At 42.0% G+C, this 24278-nt stretch overlaps 1 protein-coding gene across 1 annotated transcript in view; it reads left to right on the top strand.

Annotated features, from left to right (window-relative positions):
• The window catches only part of WDFY3 (WD repeat and FYVE domain containing 3), a 321115-nt gene that overhangs the window by 231288 nt on the left and 65549 nt on the right, over window positions 1–24278 (top strand). The window contains exons 35-40 of the mRNA XM_075604516.1: window positions 6788–7021; window positions 9764–9863; window positions 16759–16916; window positions 18785–19014; window positions 19429–19535; window positions 23712–23894. Of these exons, the coding sequence (XP_075460631.1) occupies window positions 6788–7021; window positions 9764–9863; window positions 16759–16916; window positions 18785–19014; window positions 19429–19535; window positions 23712–23894 (1012 nt within the window). The remainder of the gene's footprint in view (window positions 1–6787; window positions 7022–9763; window positions 9864–16758; window positions 16917–18784; window positions 19015–19428; window positions 19536–23711; window positions 23895–24278) is intronic.

Below are 24278 nucleotides of genomic sequence, written 5' to 3'. Positions count from 1 at the left end.
GAGTTACCTCGGTATGGGGTGCCGGTAGCTGCTCCACTATCAGAGATCACGTAGTGGCGGAGTTTCAAAGTTCCCGCGTCCTGCGGGCCAATAGGAAGCTGTGACAGTATCAGGTTCGGCTTCCTATTGGTCCGCATGACGCAGAAGCTTTAAACTTTGCGGAGATACCTGTAGCTTGGGAAGCAGGGGGTCTCAGAAGCTGACATTAATAGGAGTCATCTTCGGAGACCCCCTGCTTCGATCCTATGTTCAAAAACAGTAGTTAAAAAAAACAAACAAAAAATACATGAGTTGCTCCTTTAAGGAGAGCGCATTAGTATGTGGTTGTGGAGGATGCAGCTTTTGTCTGTATTTTTCTATGGCACGTCCTCAAACAGCTGTGTCTGCAGGATTGTTATTGTTTGCAGGTGCCCACACACCGAGCAAATCTCCAAGTGGGCTTCATCCAAAGTGAGTTTTATTTCTCATGGGTAATATCATGGATTTCCACCCATATTGTATTGCATTTCCACTTGTATTGTAAAGATTGTGCTGAATGCAGGCTTTGCTCAGAATGCCCCTCATCAGCAGGATACAGTCAGATTTCTACGTGTGCTCGGCTGGTGACCTGTGTGCAGCAAACTGGGCTACTAGGGGATTGATAGCTTCCTGTGTTTTCTGATCAGAGAAACTTGGATGCTATAGCCCAGTGATTATAGCAAAAGCTGCATACTAATGAAACCTTGGAGCGGTAAACTGACTTGTAAGTGCTTAAAATTTATGACGGGATAGCACAAAAAATGTACAGAGATACGTGAAAGTATGACAAAAAGCGTGAAGAATGCGGTGAAACATGTATATTGTTGGGGTAACATACATTTTTTACACTTTGCAGCTACTTTGGTAAACAATGCTTACATGTTGTTTTTATGCATGAAGTGATAGAAAGCAGTTACAAACATTTATTACAGGGACATTAATCTTTTAAAGGGATATTGCCTTGGTGCGGATGAGAACCTCCCCTGAAATATTGATGTCCTCTCTAAAAATTAAATGTTCTGTTCACTTACGTTCTCTTGCTGGGTATGTATGTATGTGTGCCTTTTAATTATATAGATTCCACACTGTACTCATCACTTTACAAAAGAGAATACGTACAGGGAATTATAATGCAATAGGTGCAACAAACAAAATCGGACAATAGGAAAGGAAATACCTGCCCCGGAGAGTTTACAATCTAACAGATTAGCAGATGAGGGAATAAGTGCAGTAGATGGCTGAGCTTGGCCACAGTGGTTGGTAGGAGCGACACTGGGTGTGGGACAGTAGTTATGAGTTCAGCCTTTTGGAATGCTTCATTTAAGAGGTAAGTTTTAAGGTTGGTGTTAAAGGTGGGGAGAAAAGGTGCTTGGCATATACTGAGTCTGAGGGAGTTCCACAGGTAAGGGGCAGTGTGGGAAAAGGTGTAAGGCGAGAGAGAGCCGTAGAGGGAAAGGGGTGGAAAGGAGACAGTTCTGGGTAGAGAGCAGGGGCGTAACGATAGATCAACACGATTATGTAGGGTGGAGCAGCTGCGTGGAGAGCTTTGAAGGTATGGTGGAGAACGTTGTAAGGTAGGTGATCCGAAACTTGATGGGGAACCAGGAGATTTAAGGAGGAGATGAGCAGAGACTGTTTGGGGAGAAAATGAAATTATTCTAGAATTTTGGATACTGTAGATTGGAAAGGAGAAAGTTGGGAGGCAGGGAGGCCTGTTAGCAGTATGTTATAATAATTTGGGTGGGAGAGGATTAGAGTAATTAATTCATATTAAATACTTTCCATTGAAAGAGCACCAGGAGTATTTAATTACTATTTCTGATAGTTTTATATTGTGCTTGTGGTGTTTCAATATTTTGAAAATGGGAATATTAGTTGTGAAATTTGCTATGCATTTTGTAGAGGACTATAATGTGTTTAGTGTCCAGGTGTCCGGTAATGAACTGGACAGCCCGGTATTTGGTTACTCTGTCCGGTCAAAAATGAGAGATAATACCGGACATGTATGTATGTGTGTGGGGGGCAGGGAGGGGGACATGTATGTGTCCGGTATTATGTCTCTGGACATAGTAACCAATCATGGGATTTCCCCTGAGAAGGGATAGAGCAGGGCGACTGCTGCAAGGGGGCAGGGCAGCTTCCTCCATCCTGATTGGCCCTGATTACACAGCAGGACCCAATCAGGAGGAGGTGGCAGGAGCCTGGGGGTGGGGCCGGAGAGGGGAGGAAAAGCGTGGAGCAGAGAAAGGTGATGCTGTGTTCTGTCTGTGTCTCCTGTCTGTGTCTCCTGTGTGCTGTGTCTCCTGTGTGCTGTGTCCTGCCTGTGTCCTGTGTGTATTTGTTCTGTTTTATCCTGGTGTGTGTGTGTGTGTGTGTGTGTGTGTGTGTGTGTGTGTGTATTTGTATATGTACTGTTTTGTTTGTGTGTGTTTTCTCTGGCTGTCCTGTGGGGGTGATAATGACAGGGGGGGTGAGAGAGGATGAAGGGAGGGGGAGAGAGAAGATGAAGGGAGGGGGGGGTGAGAGAGGAAGGGAGGAAGGGGTGAGATAGGATCAAGGGAGGGGGGGTGTGAGGATGAAGTGAGGGGGGTGAGAGGGTGAAGGGAGGAGTGAGCGAGGATAAGGGGAGAGAGAGAGGATGAGGAGGGGTACAACAATCTTGGAATTTGTGGGAGGAGCAGTAAGATTAGTATTGCTCGCCATGTACAGTATGACGGCAGGTCAGTTATTTATAAATGATCTGACCATTACGTCATTTGTTCTAAATTCTAGTTCCTAAAAAGAAATCCTTGGAAGGGCACCAAGACTCTTCCCCAGACTCCTCCCCAGATGTTTTACAAAACAGAATATAAAATGGTGAATACAGTGAGTGAAATTTAGAAAAAAATTACATATGTCGACTAATTTATAAATAACATTCTTCCTCGCTAAAGATTCTCAGGTGCGTCGCATCTTTCACCATTTTGTCCAGTATTTTTGGGTAAGCCACCTGGCAACCCTAAATATGTTGGATAATTTAATTTCACCTCGAACATAAAGACAGACTTTGGCAGAATAGGAATAAATGCCATGTTGACATCCATACTCGCAGCCAGTTAACTTACATTTACATGGTTACTTAGTTACATAGTAAGATGAGGTTGAAAAAAGACATGCGTATATCAAGTTCAACCCATACTAAATTTAGACGACGGATCCTTTATCCTACATCCGTACCTTCAGTATATTGATCCAGAGAAAGCCAAACAAAAAACCCAAGTGAAATATCATCCAATGATATCTCATAAAGGGAAAAATACATTCCTTGATGACTACATAAATTGGCAATCAGATTACTCCCTGTAAACATCCTTCTCATGTTTACTTATTTGGTATATCCCTATATAACTTTCCTTTCTAAAACTATGTCCAACCTTTTTTTTAACAAATCTATTGTATCGGCCATCACAGTCTCCATGGGTAATGAATTCCACATTTTAACTGCCCTTACTGTAAAGAACCTTTCCTTTGTTGCTGGTGAAATCTCCTTTCCTCCAACCTTAAGGGATGGCCCAGTGTCCTTTGTACTGCCCCCAGGATGAATAGTTATTTTGAAAGCTCCTTGTACTGTCCCTGAATATATTTGTATATAGTTATCATATCCCCTCTTAGGCGCCTGTTTTATAAATCTAATTTAGCTAGCCTCTCTTCAATTTGGTGTCATCAGGAAAGATGCAGACTTTGCTCTCTCTGCCAACCTCAAGGTCATTAATACACAAGTTAAAAAGCAGGGGTCCCAGTATCGATCCCTGAGGTACTCCACTCACAACTTTAGCCCAACCTGAAAAAGTTCAATTTATGAGAACCCTCTGTTGTTTATCCTTCAACCAGTATTCAATCCAGGTGCAAATATTTTTACTGAGTCCAATTTGCTTTATTTTGTACACCAACCACTTGTGTGGAACCTTATCAAAAACCTTTGCAAAATCTAAGTAGACCACATCAACTGCATTACCCTCGTCTAAATTCCTTTGCATGATAACAGTTATCAGACTAAAAAAATTAATGACCGTTGCAGTTTTTTCCCACTGAAGACTTGTAAACCTCTCATTAAAACAACAAGAGTGCCCCTTTGTGTGGAATTCAGTAATCTATGTGGCACATCCACTTTCTTTTAATCAACAAAAACATTGTGTTTTTTTTACATTTAATTTGAAGTGTGTGTGTTTGCTGTGCAGAATCTCGTATTTGCTGTGCAGAATCTCGTGTGTGTGTGTTTGCTGTGCAGAATCTCGTGTGTGTGTGTGTGTGTGTGTGTTTGCTGTGCAGAATCAAGTGTTTGCTGTGCAGAATCTCGTGTGTGTGCGTGTTTGCTGTGCAGAATCAAGTGTTTGCTGTGCAGATTCTTGTTTGTGTGTGTTTGCTGTGCAGAATCTTGTGTGTGTGTTTGCTGTGCAGAATCTTGTGTGTGTGTGTGTGTGTTTGCTGTGCAGAATCTTGTGTGTGTGTGTTTGCTGTGCAGTATCTTGTTTGTGTGTGTTTGCTGTGCAGAATCTTGTGTGTGTGTTTGCTGTGCAGAATCTCTTGTTTGCTGTGCAGAATCTCATTTATGTGTGTTTGCTGTGCAGAATCTTGTGTGTGTGTGTTTGCTGTGCAGAATCTTTTGTGTGTGTTTGCAGTGCAGAATCGCGTGTGCGTGTGTGCGTGTGTGTGTATGCTGTGCAGAATCGTGTGTGTGTGTGTGTGTGTGTGTGTGTTTGTGTGCTGTGCAGAATCTTGTGTGTGTGTGTGTGTGTGTGTGTGTGTTTGCTATACTACTGAAGGAGTAGCATGGTGGGGAAAAATCTGGGAATGGAATCAGGTTCACCTCTTCTGAAAGCAGAGTCCAGTCCCTTTGTGACCTTTGGCAAGTACTATTATATGTTCTTTGGGAATGGACCCGTACACTGTCAGTGGTAAATTATAAAAATATTATTAGGGTTGTTAATAATGATTTTTATACAGCGCTGACAGTGTACGTAGAACTGGGAAGGTCAAATAAATCCTTGCCGAGTAAATCTTATAATCTAATCTTTGTGTCTTAAGCACAGGGTGATAAAGTGACTTGCCCAAAATCACAAAGAGCTGACGCTCGGATTCAAGTATTAAGTGTAATATGTAGAACAGGTGAATTACTCCTGGAAATGGCCAAATCATGAGCGACCAGTAGATGCCTCCTTGTAGTTGAGTGACAGCTCCCTGTGTCAAACTGCTACTGTAGTCATTCTGCTTCCAAGACAAATGTATAGAGAGTTTCCCAGGTGACCTACAGAATGTGATGGAGGATTTTTCTTCTTCAATAACCACAATATTACCTCTTTGACTATGATTCTGATTTGGGAGGGGGGGGGGTGTGATGGGGGAGTAGTCAATGTTTATAGGCTTGTGCTTGGTTAAATTGATTGTGTTGTAACTGAGACTGTAGGAGCAATGAGCCCTCGGCTGTGTAGAACTGTGGTAGAATTTCTATTTAGTGGCTTGATGATCTGACAATCTTTTTCTTGTCTGGGTTTTACTTCCTGACGCTTTTGTATTGGTACAGTGTATTCTTTTTGGCCTTCACCTAAGAAGAGCTTCAGGTGACAGAATTGGCAGATTTCCTGCAGTTATGGTATTGATTTCTAAATTCTGACCGTAAAGGAGGGAAGTCAGCCAGGGAGTTATGCTGCTGCTGTGAGACGGTGGTAATGCTTTGTTCCCATTCTGTCTATAAAAGTGGGAGCATCTAATGGTTCAAGCTGAGTCTCGTGGTGACAGATGAGATTTTACATATGCATAAAAAGCATGCCCATTATTATGACTCGTTATCTGTAAATAAATGAAAACCCCTCTCTGACAGATAATATTTTTTGTTTGGTCCATATGACTGGAAGCCTTTACTTGTAATTTAAGAGGTCTAGAGCTTGGCCTGATGATAGTTTGGTAGCACAGACTATGTCTCTCTGATTTATAACACTTTGTTCATCTGTCTTTCAGTGCAGATCATTATGCTATTTCAGCATTGCGAGGGCTTCCTGAATATATGTGCCAGGTGGTGTACTAATGCTGTCTGACTGCAGCAAAGGCAAATGTCCTAACCTACTAGGAAATTGCTGTATGGGCAAATAAGCATAGATGCATTATATTTCTCCAAAACTCACCAGCATGCAGTCAATTAATCCATATGGTATTGCCAATTATGTATTTCTGTACTCTTATTTTCCTCTTTGCTGCATGTTTGTGTCTAGTAAACAAATTGGTTCACACAAATCTGTGGACAATGTCGGCGTGTTGAAGCAAAGAAGGGTAGATAGCCGTGGATGTCCTTGCTCCTATGTAGTAACGAGGGAGAGGGAGTAGGTGAAGGACCCTGAGAGGTTTGAAAGCTTGTAACATTTCAACCACTTGTGGGTCCAGTAGAAGGTATCATACCACCCTCTCCCTCCTTTGTTACTACTTGGCGTATTAAACAATCTTTTGGCTTCTATATGTTTTCCCGTGGGAAACACCATATTTAAGACAAACCATACAATAATGCCTTATTTCTGGAGATACCTTGCACTGTCACTGATACGCATTTTGATGTTGATGGTCGTGGATTTACACAGAAAAAAACCACAATGAGAAACTGACGAAACATTAAAAGTAACTTGGCGGGCACCTGTCCCATTAATGCCATATGAGAATAGTCTTTTACTGCACTGTAGTTACATTTACATGTATACTCTTCCTGCCTATGTTCTTGGATAACAAACTGTATACAATTTTGCAGGTCACTGATCTTGACGATGAAGTGGGATCGCCAGCTGAAGAATTCAAGTCTTTTGCTTCGGACTCCGGCATGAACAGGAGCCAGTCAGAATACTGCAACGTGGGCTCCAAGACCTACCTAACCAGTCACCCTGCCAAGAAGTTTGTGTTTGACTTCATGCGTGTCCTGGTTATCGAAAATCTCTGCTTGACTCCTGCCAGCAAGCAAACACCACTGATAGATCTTCTGCTAGAGGTACGATTACCTCCAGTGCTTGTCTGTGACCTTGAAGTTGCACATGCAGTGACCTGTTCTACTTTTCATAATTGTATCTCAACTTTTGCTACTGTCATGGCCTTATCCACTGCATTCATTCATGTTGATTGTTTCCAAATAATGCTGTAAGGTATCAATAATGTAGTCTGGTGATTGTACCATAAAACAAATAAAGCATACGTTACCAGCAGCAAAGATGACAAAGAGGCGACAGCACTCAGAAATGTGTCAAATCAAGATAATATATTGAAGTTTAACACACAGAACCAACATTTCAATCCACACAAGGGGATCTTGCTCAGGGGGAGGTGCAGCGAACCAGTGATAGTAAGTTACTAATATACCCACCATCCAAGTGCCGCTGAACACACCCAACAATTAAAATTAAGCAAAATGAGCGAAAATGCAGATGAATAACATGATTAATGCAGAGCAACATCTGCTGTGTACAAGTACTTTTGCATAGCTCGGTCCATTCTCGTGACTTCGGCCGGCTGAGCAATCTGCACTCCCGGACTGTAAGGGTGAAGAGTTCCTCGGAGAGTGGAAGCCACGGGTACCGTTGCCGAGTCCCTCCACATAGAATGTCTCATTTATACTCCATCTGAGCATCACGGATTGCCATAGTAACCAGTACACAACAGAAAGCACGCATGCGCACTGGGAAGGCAAAAGTTTGCGCAAATGCAGCCTGAATAAATCATGATAACACAACACCAGACAAGTGAGGGTAAAAGGTGTGAGAAACAAAAGGGTGAAGGGGGTAATAAAGACAATGGAAGGGGCAGATGAAAGCTTAATGCTACTCTTTGGCGGAGGGCTACAGTCTAATAGGATTATAACAGACAGTCATCCATATGCAATCCATGGCACATCAGATAGCACGATAGTCCAGCATGGACCCAGAGTCAGCAGACACACAGGTTCAAATCCAATAATCATGTTAATAATCCAAGGAAAGTTCCTAAAGGAAGCCTCCTAAATTCAGGTCTTCATTGAGACCCTTTTGGAGTTACCGTGTTCAGTTTATAAATCATATGTGCTTCAAGTTGAAACAATAACTTGTCTGTTCCCGCCCCTGGGTGGGAGATGCGCCTGTATAATCGGCATGCACCGGAAGGTAGCCAAGCCATGTTGTTTTTGCTTAAAGTGTCTAGCAACTGGAAGAAGTTTTAAATCATCACTGTTAGTAGACTCCAAGAGAGCCTTGCGAATGGTAGATCTATGCATGGCTATTCTCTCTTTTAACATCCTAGACATACTGTAGGTGTTGTGCTATCATTATTTATTCAGGCTGCATTTGCTCTAACTTTTGCCTTCCCAGTGCGCATGCGTGCTTTCTGTTGTGTACTGGTTACTATGGCAACATGTGACGCTCAGATGGAGTATGAATTAGACATTCTATGCGGCGGGACTCTACAACAGTACCCGTGGCTTCCACTCTCCGAGGTACTCTTCACCATCCCAGTCCGGGAGTGCCGATTTCTCTGGGATCCGTCACTTGATGCTGTCTGCCATACAATAAGCCTGTCTCAATGCGCATGTGCTGCTCGGTATCCATGGGGACCTAGGACGCTCTGCTCAGCCGGCCGAAGTCACGGGAACGGACCGAGCTATGCAAAAGGACTTGTACACAGCTGATGTTGCTCTGCATTAATCATGTTGTTCAACTGCATTTTCGCTCGTTTTGCTTGATTTTAATTGTTGGGTGTGTTCAGGGGCACTTGGATGGTATTGTATTGTATGTCTTTATTTATATAGCGCCATAAATGTACATAGCGCTTCACAGTAGTAATACATGTCATATAAATAACAAATAATGGTTGGTGGGTATATTAGTAACTTTCTATCACTGGTTCGCTGCACCTCCCCTGAGGAAGATCCCCTTGTGTGGATCGAAACGTTGGTTCTTTGTATTATACTTCAATATATTATCTTGATTTAATACATTTCTGAGTACTGTCGCCTCTTTGCCATCTTCACTGCTGGTAACACACACACACACACACACTATATTGCCTGATGGTAGACTAGGCACACCTCAGTTATAATAGGTTATATTTCTATGGGACTTATGGTGAATAGTATAAAAATCTATAGTTCCGAAGACGCACCTTGAATCAATGGGGAAAAAACAGAGTTTGATAATTGACGATTAAATGTATATTAAAATCATGCATTATTGTATACACATTTTAGATCCGCATCACAGGGTTATACCATCATAAGTGAAACCATCCAATGTTTTTAAGTATTTTTAAAGTATAATAGTAGATTAAATCATTTACATTCTGAAAACATGTTATTTCTGCAACCATTAAATGTCGCATTACAAGCAGGATGCCCAACTAAAGGCATCTACTTTTCTAAGGCTGGTTGGTAATCCCCTCAACATTGCTCCCTGTCAAAAGGCAATGTCACTTTTATTGGGTTAGCGATTGGAAGGAGGTCTTGTGAACTCCACAGCCTATATTTACGAAGCGGTGCTGAAAGACCCTACAGGGAAAGGTGTCTTCTGGGACCAGAACATCACTTTGTAAATACGGGCCTACCTGACAGGCAAATATTAGAAAGATTCCTGGTGGTGTGTATTGGAAGCCTCAAACGAACATTTAAAGAGGAGACTTGGGAGGTTTCAGAAGATCTGTATACACAATTAATTATTATTATTTTTTTGGTCTATTAAAAGCTATCGGAACACAAATTTTTTTTTTTTTGCAGGCCTCCCCTGAAAGATCCACAAGAGCACAACAGAAGGAGTTTCAGACTTATATATTGGACAGTGTGATGGACCACCTGCTAGCTGCTGATGTTCTACTAGGTAACTTCTATTAGATCTATATTTTTGAGTGCCCTGTTTGTCCTAATTTTCATTTTCTGCAATGCAATGTTGTCTTCGCCTTCATTTGCTGTAGTCTAGCTTATTTTATTCACTCTTCAGTTGAACAGTATTTTGTTTCCTGCTTTTGCTTAAGAAAAAAAGGGCATCACGTCTTGTATCTTGCTCCTTGATTTATGTGAAAATGTTTTGCACTATGGGCCATATTTACTAAGCAGACTTCAACCACAAGACGCCACATTGCGCTGGAAGACGCCTTACAGCCCATTGAAGTTAATGGGTCTGCAAGATATCACCCATTGCCAGGAGATGTCTAATGGCAGAAAACGGCTTAGTAAATATGGGACCGATATGTTCCACATGAGAAAAAAATAGAAAAAGACATAAAGACCGTGAAGTGATTGTTATTTAATAGAAAATGTAGGCAATTTTATATTATACTGCAGAATACCATAACACCTGAAAACATCCAATATTCGTTTTGGACTGATTAATCTACTTTAGCCTATCAGCCATATTTACAAAGTGGTGCTAAGCTGTAAGGTACCTTACAGACGCCTCCAATGCTGCTACGGAAGTTCCTGAATAGGAAAGGAAAAAATAATGTCAAGTTGATGAATGCCGATATGTAGCAGGTTATTTTTTATTTAATAACCTAGCTCAACATGATTTACACATGAGCTTGAAAGCATTTCTCTAACACCAGCTGAGATCTGTGATTGGAAGAAAAACGGCTGCATTGAAACAATCTCACATTGGTTTCATTCAGCTCAGGTAGAGTAATCTTACAATAGAGCATTCTTTGTCTGGCATCACAACGTGGACAGACCTGGCAGTGCAGGATAGACTGTGATGATAGGGATAAAGGAGGAACATCTCCTATCGGTATAAACTGTTTCATTAGTAACAGCCCGTGCCAACAGGGGAAGCATTATTTGTATGCTGCGCACAAACGAACTTGGATCTATTGCACTGAAGTTGTTTTTTGAGATATCAATGTCCAATTTCGTTCTGGTTCAAAGCAGTAGACACACGGGCTAACAACAGGACTAAAAACAGGACTAAAATATGTGACATTCTGCTAGCCAAGTAGTGGTTTCCCTGTGGTAACGGAGTAAAGAAAAGGAAGGGTTTTAGAAGTCTTGTGACTGAACTTGATCACATGTGTGTTATGCATATATATAACTCTAGTACTGGGCACACACAAAACATTGTGGTCAAAAATGAAAAACGGGTCCTGTCCGCCATAAATACTTTTGTATATAAAGAGGAAAGCCAGGCACAGTGTGCTTAATTGTGTGTAAAGTTAATGAACCTCTCGGTTTTATACATTCCATTCCAGCTAAGAGGTTAATATTTCTTAAAGAAGAAAATTGAAATTCAAAGTACAGAATGTTCTTATATCCCCAATACGTATCAAAGTTCTGTGAGCATAATGGAAGCGGTTTAGTAGGAAGGACTTCTAAGAAAATAGAATCAATACTTCCCCCAGGAAATGATGAGATGTCAACTGAACTCACCAAGTAAATTAATTAAGTGATTGTGATAGGCACAAGAGAATCCTAAAGGCTGTGAAAAAGGCGATAAAAACGTAATATCAAGTAAAGACTTAGGTTTACTGCGAGACTTGGAAGATTGGGTGGGCGGAAGGGCTTTTACCTGCTGTCGTCCAGCATCTAGCTAAAGCCATAAATAATGTCCTTATTTTGCTGAAATGTGCTCAGTGCTTTCTACTTTCCTGTCTTACGCCGCGATTATAGTGCCCGCGCGCGCCGTAAACAATAGACCATACCTCTGAGGCAGGCCATAGAGCGCCCGACCAAGCGTGCGATTTTTGAAAATACCATTGGATTTGTTTTTTCAGCGTGACGGCCACATCACGGGAGCGGTTCAGCCAATGAGGGTGAACCGCTCACGTGCCACCACGCCTCCCTGTCAGCTCCAGCTAGAGTGCATATTTTCCACGTGACATCACGCGGTTGGTGCGCATTCATGTCGCTAAAGAAGTTCCACTTCAATTTTTTTTAATGTATTCTAATGTAATAGGAATTTTTGTTCCTATAGCAACCATATACAAAGTCCCACCCCCTTCCCCTTCTGAAACAGCGTCACCTTTTTGAGCCCTGCCCCCTCTAGCAGTGAACCAATTGCCTGCCTGGTTACATGATCTTCCCCACAGAACTTTGTCTGACAGTGCAGCAGAAGATTACCCAAGATGCATTTAGTGAACCCCCAGCCGAATTTCAGCGATTGATTACAGGAGAACGGATCGATCAGCAATTTAGCTAATCTCTTGTCAGTGTGTAGATTATATTGATGCACATATTGAATTACTGTACTTTTTATTTATTTACAATATGGGAGTTATATATCAAAGATTGCACGAGTGGTGTAAACAAATAACTTTAGATACATGTATCAAAGAAAAAAACGTTTTGACTTGGCGACATAAATAAACCCCAATTTTTTTAATCTTGCGAAAGTCTTAGTGTTTTGTAGTAAAAACGAGAAATGGGCGATGGGATTTGGATCCGCCAGATTCCCTTGTTCTGCGGATCACTCTCAAAAAGGCCAATCCGCAATTTTCGTTTTTTTTCCCAGAGACATAAAGCAATCCATTTCCGGGTGGATTCTTAAAAATCCGAGCACGGATAAAAATCCTTTGCCAGATTTTTGAGAGACAGAGCCCTTTCAAATTGTGTGTGTGTCCTCAAACGTCCCTCAAAATAAATTAGGGAGACATGCCTGTGCTAGAAAAGGAGCACACCTGAGGTACCTGACTGAGAGATATGCTAATAAGTATGCAAAGTATATTTAAAGGAGTCCCATCCCACTTCCTAAAAGGATTTCCATACCAACTTTATAGAGTTGATTAGCCTAAGGCACCAAACTAATGACTGGAATGGTGTCAGGCACAACAGGACTAGAACCCACAACCACTGCTTTTCTAGGTCACAGCTCTAGGAGTTTGATCTAAATCAGCTGATGGTTGTATCAGTCACATCGTACTTTTGAACTGCTCACACATGTAGCTAATCTAGCTATTAGCATATCAGGTGTGCTCCACATGGACCATTAAACTATTAACAAGGAAGTGGACGTGGGCTGCTTTTAAACGAAGTGGGGGGAGGTAGCTACTACAGGTATATGAACTAATTTTGGTGCTACATGAAGGATATGCACGAAGGTGGCTACGGTATAACAGAACAGGGAATAAAAACATTCACTGTGCTATTGCCAGATTGTCAGACACATACTGAATTGAAATACTTTATAATAAATAAAACTCAACAAACTGCAGGAAGCTATTCCGCTTGCTTCCCACAGCACATAAAGTGTTATTGGGTTGACCAGCCTAATGCACCTTAGTAATGGGGTATGGTGTCAGACCCAACAGGATCAGGAGTTGAACCCACACAATCTCTGTTATTCAGAACACAGCTCTAGCAGTGTGAGCTAAATCAGCGGATGGCTTGCACCACTTGTTGCAGTATACCTCGTTTTGTGCTCTACTTCTCAATGAGTGCTCATAGCTGCACAAAGCACGTTACTATCTTCAGGGGTAGAGAAGCATATCTATAAGCAGTTTTCTGTCACGAGACAACGTCTAGCATGGAAAGACACCTTACAGTCCATTTATTTGAAAAGGCTGTAATGTATTCTAGCACCAAAGGTGACTTATGGCAGAGCATTGCTTTATCCTTTATAGATTACAAGTAGTAACAACTCACAAGTTCACTTTGTTATTTTACTTTCTCTCTGCATGTGCTGTATTTGCTGTGCTCCACCTTGTTTTTTACGTGTGTGTGGCAGAAAGCACATGTTTTATTTAATCTCTATTAAAATATGAATAGAGAAAAGGCAATCCTTTCGGGCGGTGTACTCCTAAATATTCTAAGTGGGGAAAATATTCCTTTGAGATGTATAATGAACAGGACAAAGTAACTTTTTTTTTTTTTCAAACATTTTTATTAGGCAAAATTCAAGTTTACAGACATATGGTAAACAGTAGCAGCCTAATACAATTTTTTTTTTAAAGAATATAACGATAGACAAGAGCATCTCCAAGAGAGGCGAGACCTCTGGTCCACACCGTGAACCGGTAGAAGTAAGGTCAGAAAAGAGAGGAGGGGGGTGGGGGCTTCTGCCCAGTTGCTAAGACCCAGAGCTACATGGGCTGGGGAATACATTTCTCCTTTGATTCCCGATTCATTGGATACTTGGGCTAGATTAATGACTAAGCCATAACAAAATAACTTTTAATACATATACAATTAAAAAGAATGAGATACGACCTCCATAGAGATCCAAAATATAGGATATATTAACGTAATACAATGTATCCGTGATGTATTAACTGAAGTGCTTTAAAAAGTTATACATTCATTAAATTAAGAGACGGAATTAAGTGAATAATAAAAGAAAACGTAATTATAAACACCACAAGACCTGAGGGTGATCAACCACAATGTGTGCTGGTCCAAATAGTGAGACCGTGTACTTATTAGTAATTTAAGCAGAATAATAAGCAATGAACGAAGCCTGTATATTTATATTTGCAGAATAAAAGACTCCTGATTTAGGCTGCGCATATAGTGCTGGCGACGCGACATTCAAATGCATTGAATCTGTAGCATGCGCTTACAGTAGGCACGACGGAGCGATGTGAATCTCTGTAGTCAGCAGAATTTGATTTTTACAGCGACGGTCTCACCATGTGACAGGCTGTAAACCAATCAGATAGCTACTGATGCAGGGAGAGGTGGGATGTGTGTGTGATTGTGACTGTGTGATTGTGTGTGATTGTGTGCAGGGCCGCCAACAGGGGGGACTGCCGGTGTTGGCATCCTGGGCCCCGTGGGTCAGAGGACCCGGGCCTCCTGTGCGGCCGGGCCAGTTCATTTAAAAACGCTGCACCTGGTGCCGGGTCTCTCTGACGGCAGCACTGGAAGTCAGCTGGGCTAAGCTGCTGGCGTGAGAGGGAGGCCCGGCACGCGCATGAGCAGCCAACGAGGGACAGACAGGTGCCTGCAGCGGGGCTGGGACGGTGGCAATTGTTGTGAACTGCCGCCAGGCTGCCACCGCCCCCACTCCCCCTCAACCGCCAGTCGCTAGGCCACCGCCCAACCCCATACCGCTAGCCGCCCCCCTCTCCCCCCCCCTGCATCAACGCCAGCCGCCGGGCACCCGCCACCGGCCTTCGCAGCACCGCCAGCCCACGCAGCCACCGGGCGCCCCCCGCAGCACTATCAGCCCCTACAGTCATGGACCCCTGCAGCACCCCCGCCCCCCCTCCCCCTGCAGCCACCGGCACACTGCCCCCCCACCTGCAGCCACCGCCCCCCCCCCCCATGCAGCCACCGGCCTGACCTGAGATCATCCCCAATGTAAGCCTGATTTTTATATGTATTGGGGGTGTATTTTATATATGTATTGGGGTATATTTGAATATGTATTGGGTTGGTTGGGGTATATTTGTATATGTATTGAGGGGTTGGGGGTGTATTTTTATATAAATTGGGAGTGTATTTTTATATGTATTGGGGGGTTAAGTAAAAGTTGCGCACTAAATAATGTTTTCCCATGGTAGGTGCGCTATGGGTTGGGAGAGGGGCCTGCTCCTTTCATTTGTCCTGGGCTCTAGCCTGCCGTCACTCCCCTTGTAGCAAGAGACGGTCTCCCAAACTCAAATTACAACTTTCGCAAGGGCTACGGAGACGGGTGACATCATCCATAGCCGTAGCTGGCACTATAAGCGCAGCCTTAGAGCTTGATTGATGAGGGTTAAAAATTAAAAATGCATTAAATCGCAGGTTGTCTTAGTCAGATGTACAGTCACTCTGTCAGAGACCTTATCCGCTTAAATAGATTGTACATGGGACATTAAATCCCTTCTATGTAAACGAAATTGCACAGATCTGGTCTAATAAGATGAAAATGTATAATATCCAGATAGTGCCAAGAATATTTGTGTACAAATAATAATGGTGCTTGCTTGTCGAACCGCATTTATAATGGTATAACCCCTAGAGCAGCAGAGGTGGCACCCATTTTCGTCTAACCTAGCAGAGTGAGGTTGCCATGTTCTGTTCAACTTTTATTTCATGTCACCTGGCCTCAGTAACTCCTAGCCCTCAGTACATATTATTATTTTATGCTTAAAGTGCTTTCTAGGTTACAATCAACAAAATAGATATCCCTTGGAGGCACTGTATGATGTTAGTAGACAGTGTTCACTGCAACCCCGTCAGCTGGTTTAGCTCACACTGCTAGAGCCGTGGCCTAGAAAAAGCAGTGGTTGTGGCCCGCACTTGAGATATCTGAGAAATGTTAATAGCTAGATTAACTATATGTGTGAGCAGCTCAAAAATAGAATATGCCCGTGATACTCCCCATCAGCTGGTTTGCTCACACTGCTAGAACTGTGGCCTAGAAAAGCAGTGGCTGTGGGTTCTAGTCCTGTTGGGTTCCAGTAATTCGGTTGGTGCCCTAGGCTTATCAACGATATATAGTTTGGTATGGAAATCCTTTTAGGAAGAGTGGGATGAGATTCATTTAATTATAGTTTAGCATTAGTCCCTGCCAGGTGTGCTCCTTGTTCATTACAGGCATCTCTCCCTAATTTATTTGGAGGGAAATTTTAGGGGATGTATATACAACTGGCGACACATTAAATTTGAAACGTGTCTCTTTCTGTCTCTGGGTTGTATTCAATGATGGATTTTAGCAGGTAGGGGGAATTTTGTCAAAATGATCCACGGAATTCCGGGGGAAAAGATTTTGACCGTTCCGCCCATCCCTACTAAAGATATGCAATGATTCACAAACTTTGAATGGTGCGGATTGGGTATCACTAACTGTGTTTCCTGTATTGCAGGTGAAGATGCCTCTTTACCCATTACCGGGGGTAACTTCCAGGTGTTGGTGAACAATGTATTTTATTTCACTCAGCGAGTTGTGGACAAGCTTTGGCAGGGAATGTTTAACAAGGATTCCAAGCTTATGGTGGAATGCATCATCCAACTTATCTCGCAGGTAGGGTGTTAAGTAGTCCGCGACGCCCTCATACAACAGACAGCAGAGCATCACTTCCTGCTTTGGGTATCCTGTAACACAGGGGTGCGCAAACTTATGCAGCTGCGCCCCTCCCTCCCTGCCTGCTGCCCCCCCGGTGCTCGCGCCCCCTTACCTCCGTTCCCTGTGTCAAATGCTGCCGCGGGGTCATGTAACGTCGCGTTGCCATGGCGACGCGTCGACAGCCACCTGAATCTCCGTAAGTAATAGGTTGCGTGGCCTCTGCAACCACTGTGCCCCCGTACAAAAATTTCCCGCCCCTCCCCACAGTTTGCGCACCGCTGCTGTAACAGACAGGACCTGGCACACACTGGCTTACTGCCACAGTAATATACATTTATTGGAATAAACTGATGGGTCTTCTGCCTACAAGTGCAAAGGCAATCGAAAATATATAAAAATGCATTATTGCCAGAAAAAGCTTTTTGAGAAACTTGAAATATTTAGGATTTATTTTTTCATTATTGCGAAATAAAGTAGCAATCCTGTATTTCCCCTATACCCCCCCTCCCCCTGAGTTTCAAACCGGGTTTGGTGGAGGCAGTAGAGCTTTAACCATGCTATGTTTAACTTCAGGGACTTCTGGGTTCCCCAGATACTCACATGTGAAGTTATCTGTTCCTGCAGGTCATTTAAAGCTGCCCAATAGGAAGCCACAAATAATGGCATTACGGTTTTCAATTGGCCATTTTGTTTCCCTTAGAGGAAGACGAAATACTGGTAACTTCACCGGTGAGTGTCTGGTTAACCAGGGGTGTCTTCGAAGATGAAACAAAAACATCAATCGACATTGCTGCTTTAAAGCTGCAGTTCAGTCAATATCCTGCATGTGTGTTTTTTTTAATAAATCAGTTCTGCAGTAAGAAAAAATACTTTTAGCATTTTCTGTTTTTAAAAAAACAACTTTGAAAGACCAATTTTCTTGTATTCTATTTTAACAGCCATTTGCTAAGGCACTGCCCCTTCATGTCCTGTCACAAGCCCTGGCACACCCCTTTGTCAGCCCTGCCCTCCCTCTAGCACATGTCAGTGCAGGAGTGCTCATGAATATTCATGAGCTTCCACTGACAGACAAGCAGAATATAAACAGATCCCTTCACTAATTATGTCACCAAATTTTGACCTATCAATACACGGAGAACGAATTGACTGGCAGCTATACAGTTATTTAGGTAATTAGAGATTGCCCACATAAAACTATTGAAGTAAAAAAATAAATAAATAAATAAATTTAAAAAAAACTGAACTGCAGCTTTAAGAGAATACTCATTTAATCATTGGGCAGCAAACCAGTATTTCTTATAACTTAATTCCCAAAGAAGAAAGTTATGACGGCTGCATGACAACATAAACTTTTTTTCTTTCATTGCACGCTGACCTTAAATAAAAAATGTTTTTAAATAACACTCCTGCAGCTTCATGGAGAAATTTGGATTCAAAAGTATTTTTGAAATGTAAAATATGTTTCCAAAGCAAAAGCCTCAAACTACTAATGATATCACTAACAACCTGCCTTGCACCTTCTGCATTGGAATGACATTTTAAAATATACATTCTGAAACATATGAAGCCATTTTTTGGCCTCTCTGGGATTTTAAAATGGCTTTTTAAATTTACTCAAAAGATACAAAAACCAGTAAACATTCGCCAATTTTTTTTTTTTTCAGGGGAATTCCTATTCTAGAGTAAAATGTATGTAGACTAACTATTCCTATTTCACACCTTGGGATCTTATTGTGATCATTAGCGACTGACATGAAACCTGTCACAGATGTGTGTTTTAAAGGATTTCTTTCTCTAATGGATTTTGATGGCTTTGTTTTGTTCAGTCAAAGAGAAGATCTCAAGGATTGTCACTCGACGCTATTTACAACTGCTTGAATCGCACAGTCTTGTACCAGTTCTCAAGAGCCCACAAAACCGTTCCTCAACAAGTGGCTCTTCTGGATTCTCTGCGAGTCCTCACTGTCAACAGAAACCTGATTCTGGGTCCCGGCAACCATGACCAAGATTTCAATGCCTGCCTGGCTCACTGTCTGATTAACCTTCACATGGGAAGGTAAGAAGACTCAATGGTGCACTTTGATCCACTTAGGAGCAGCCTTTTATTTTATTTTACTGCCATTTGCCATCTTTATTGTTAAATTATCCTTGTAGTTTTATATTTTGGGGAAAATACCTTTATAATCGGGACATACAGTATTAGTCCTGCACAGTCAGATATGATGGTATTGTGCCCCGTAGGGTCAGGCGGTGTAGGCAAAGGACAATAGAACTTTGTGTGCATGAGTAGATTACCAGTACTTGTGAATCTGTCCCTAACCCTAAACATGATCACTGCATTAACCCCTTTTTGGCTAGTAGAGCATTGAAATTCCCTACTGGCCTTTCTGGCAGCTGAAAGGATGCATTTTCCTCCTATAGCAGTGAAGAGCGTAGTATGTCATTAAATGTGTTTAAAACTTCATTGTAGCAACCCTGACGGCTTTGGATTGGAAGCAGAAGCCAGGATGACAACTTGGCACATCATGATGCCGTCTGACATAGAACCAGATGGAGTATACCAGGATATCAGCGAAGGTAATTTGCAGGTTCTAATGCCCTCTGCTGGCCCAGCTTTAAAATCCCTACACATTTTTATTCTACATGAGCCTTCAAGGCTACGTACAGTAGACCCCTTCCCTATTTGTAGCATGCAATGCCTTTCATGGGAAACACTGATGAAGACATGTGTTTGCCGAAACGTTGGTCTCGCCCCAATGTGGCATGAACGCTAATATTTTGCTTCTACAATTCTTGGCGGACTGCCTGTAGATCCTCGCATTCAACTTCTCATATGCATTTTAATGAAGCTGCTTTTGAAACTTGTGTGTGCACTATTTATGTAAGAGATTTCTAAACCTCACAGGTCTCTTGCTTGTGTGTGTACACCTCAGATCAAATAAAACATAAAGGAAAATAAAGCTCTCACACACAGAATGTTGCTTTAGACCTATCCGGATTTCTTTATCAAGTGACACCAGGTCTTGTAAATAGTCAAACTTCATCCATGTTTTGCTGTGCATGATGAGGTAATGGTTGATCATAAATCTTCACGAGGTGTTACCTCTGTCATTATTTAATGACCACTGCTGACTGTGTTCGCTCCTGAAAATGTGGTCGTTGTTCATTTATCCCTTACTATAAAGTTTGTGAAGTTTAGATGGCTTGTCATTGCTTAGGTGTCTTCATTGGGCATTGGCAAAAAGGAGAACAAACCTCGCTCTACTATAATAAAGGATTAGTATCAAATAGATAAAAGTTCTAACTAGGTGTCTGACTCCACCGTCTGAACATCTGATTGCTATTCAGACAGGGTATTCACAGGCTCTGCTATTCAGCATTTACTATCGGCAGTCATTTGGGATGTTCAGCTGCAGATATTGTGTCTCTATTCATTACTGAGCTATTATATACTGTATCTAGTGGTACTAGCTATCTATACGACTATACTACGTACCGGTAGGATATATATAACTCTATTAGGCTGGCTATATACTGTATGAGTAGAGACTGCTTTTATATACCAATATTTTCTCTGTGACAATGTAGCCAAGACATGAGAACACCCTACCAGCACTAGCCACAGTATTTTGGCAGCTATATTTGCTAATTCGATATCCATCTAACAAAGCCTTTAGAAACACTTGCTATAAATTGTCACTCCAACAAGCTACAGCCTCACTATTTAGGCAACTCTGTTACCGATATACTCCAGCTTAGTGTAACTGCTACACTGTCAATATTACTTAATAGGCACCAATGTCAGAAACCATAACCATTTTATATACTGTACTACTATTACAGTCTGCTGTACAGTATATATCAGCAATTTGTGTGATAGGGGAACACCCCACCAGCTACAGCCACAGTATTCTGGCAGTTATCTTACTACTGTAAGCCTTTAGAGACACTGTAGCCATAAACTGGGTCACTGTAACCAGCTACAGCCTCGTTATTTATGCAGTTCTATGTTATCAATATCAGCGCCTAATAAGTCCAATTAGGTAATAGTCCTGGAATTCCAGATGGAATGGTTCAAATCCCAGAGTGATGATTTAGCAATTTTTCAATCTTAGGGTGACCAGATGTAGCTTCATCCGTGTGGAGTGGGACATGAAACGAAAAAAACAGAATTTAGTGCAACACAGCTAACAAAAAATGATGTGAACATAGACTTACAAAACAACACTAACGAGACTAACAAAACACACAAAAGCAAAGCTGAAAGTAAAAAGTTAGTTTAATACAACTATGAAATAATAAAATGTGTGGACGAAGAATTCAGGATAAGCCGATCCGGTAGAGTAATGAGCGCCAAACAGGCGGATAAGATCTGTCCTCCTCGGGCTGGGAAGTGTAATCCACCGGCGTGTTCCTCCGTGTCTCGTGCTCCTCGAAACTGGAAGTGACGTCACCGGATGTTTCGTCACAGGTAGGCGGGACTTTCGGCTGGGGAAGTGTACGCAAGCACACGAAACGCGTAGGTTTTTTTTCATACTGTTTGGACGATCTGAGGAGAGGAGGGCTGAGTGCTGAGGCTTTAGAGCTGAAATAGGAAGGATCTCCGCCCGAAAGTCCCACCGAAAGTCCCGCCTACCTGTGACGAAACATCCGGTGACGTCACTTCCAGTGGGCGCAGCGGGTCCCAGCCCTTAATCCCTCACCTGCTGTCTCTGAAAAACTCCCATTTTACCACATAGATTGTAAGCTCTTCGGGGCAGAGATTTCCTTTCCTATTGTCTGATTTTGCTGCGCTTATTGTATTATTATAATTCCCTGTACTGTATTCTTTGTGAAGCGCTGAGTACACTTTTTGCGCTGTATAAGGCGCTATATAAATAGACATACAATACTTTATTTACTGCATCCTTTATATATACTGACCCTGTTCCTTAACTCTGCAAACAGATTTTTATTTGTTGTATACATTATCTCCATTCAGTTATAATTGACTTACTCTGATTATTTGAGCACATCTTTTACTTTTATGTATCAAAAGCTCATTTTTAATTCTATTAATTTTATTACCAACATTTAGTGTGCACCTTTGTGCGCAGTTCTTTGTCCCTTTCCTGTTGGGATTTTTTGCACCATCACTGGTGATTGAGAGTCATTGCCATTTTAGAAAAGAATAACAAGGCGCTTCAGTCATGGATATGTCTGCTTTTTACTCTTGTTTTTTTTTTTTTTTTTAATTAGAACTATTATTTTATTTTAGGACATGACCAATATTGTTTGAGAATCTTGTACTGTACAAAGAGCAGTATAAAGACAAAGCCTAAAAGGTGCCTCAAATGGCATATTATTTGTTCCTCCACTCCCCATAAAAGACAACACCAAGAAGCGAGATAATAAACTACATTGTGAACTAAAACTTATGTCATCTAATTTTCTGTTTCTTAAGAGGATACAGAGGCAGACAGTTGTATCTCCAACCTGCCACAGCACACGTGCTGGTGAAACGCGGACCAAACGTGGAGCATTCCCAGCAAAGTGCAGAGCCGTGCATCTAATGGCCCATCAGGATTAACACATCGAGGGTCCCTGCTTCTGAATGGGACGCTGTGTTAATCCTACCGGGCTGCATCAGTCTGAAAGACTTGCGCAGTGGGAGTAGACAAAATCGGTCACTCTCTCTGCGCACCTCTAACAGTCGATTGCACGTATTTTATTTTAATAACATATGATTGACGTAGGGGACTCCGGAGCTGAACCACATTAATTTCAGCCCCAGGGGACCCCCTGCTTCCAGAGATACAGGCCCAGGTGTGGGGTGTCGGTATCTCCTGCATGTTTAATTCTCCCGCGTCACGACCCATGTGACTGGGACATTTAAACCTGGCAGGGAGAGGGACTGATTCTAGCTACTCTCACCACGCGTCTCTTCGAGACTGATGCAGCCCGGTAGGATTCGCACAGTGGGAGCACTATTCAGAACCAGGGACGGCCCGTGTGTTAATCCTGATGAGCCATTAGTCTGGTCACGGGGATTCCGCGAGCAGGAAGTTGTCAGGAAGTTGCCACCTGCGGTTTCCTGGCTGACTATGTGACCAACCATCTGGCTGCATAGTGGGTCCTTTTACCATACTTTATAAATACAGCAGTCCCCTTCCAAATAAGAGATGCACAAATGTTTGGACCACTAGGTACACCCAAAGATATTTTTAAAGGCAAAATCACCATCAAGAAACAATGAGAAATTAGTGTGTTTTCTTTCGAGTACAAAAAATAGCAGCTGTCTACCGTGCAAATTGAGGAATCAATATGAGCGCCTTGGTCAGGGCTCCCTCAGGCAGATAATCTGCAACGTCATCAGGAGGTGACTTGCAGATTTCTATTGGTGACACTGGAACAGCGTTTGTAGTTTTGTGTCAACTTGCACAAAAAAAAACAAAAAATATCTCAAACTGGGGAAGTCCCTGGACATCGGTAGACTACTGTTGAGCTCTGGCGGACCCCTCTTTATAAAGAATAAAATTTAAAAAAATGAGTAGTCGGGATTTAAGGAAACATGAAGTCTGTTATCAACGTTTTTGCAGCTGAAAATCTGCACCTTATCAAAAACTAGAATGTGGTTTGTAAAAGAAAAGCATCTAGTTATCGCAATTGGATTTTGTTTTTTTTTTCTGGTGCAGTTTTGTGCACTGACATTGTAACCTCTTAAACCATGAAAAAGATGACGTACAGTGTGTATATTTCTTTGTGTATTTCTAGGGCGTCAGCTCCTCTTGAAAGCTGTGAACAGAGTGTGGATGGAGTTGATTCATAGCAAGAAGCAAGTTTTGGAGGAGATGTTCAAAGTGACATTTCCCGTCAATGATCGAGGACATGTGGATATTGCTGTTGTAAGACCTTTGATTGAGGAAGCAACATTACGATCCTGGCAGATTCACCTGGGTAAGTGTTTTTTACGTACTGTAGCAGTGTTATTTATTTATTTATCTCGCAGAAAACTATGGAAACTCATACTGTGCAAAATTAACATTTTATGTCTCCTGCAAATGTCGCAAAAGTTTATATTCACTAAATATGAAGTGTTAATGAGGATTAATGGTCAAAACACCAGGTTACATCTGTGCTTGTCAATTAGTATATAACTTTATAGGCTCTGGACAGTGTATCACATAGGTTTTGGCAAAATTTCAAACGATATACTGTATAGTCTTACTGACGAAATATATCTTCTTAAAATAAGCTCACGTGTTCCGTATGATAATTTATTAAAATATTTTGTTAAATTCGCAACTTTTTATGTCCAACATCTCAAAAGAATTGAACTAT

Source organism: Ascaphus truei, chromosome 1 (genome assembly GCF_040206685.1).
Source record: "Ascaphus truei isolate aAscTru1 chromosome 1, aAscTru1.hap1, whole genome shotgun sequence".
In the NCBI taxonomy this organism is placed as follows: domain Eukaryota; kingdom Metazoa; phylum Chordata; class Amphibia; order Anura; family Ascaphidae; genus Ascaphus; species Ascaphus truei.
Note: the sequence above shows the minus strand (reverse complement) of the source record. Positions and strands in the feature narration are given on the sequence as shown.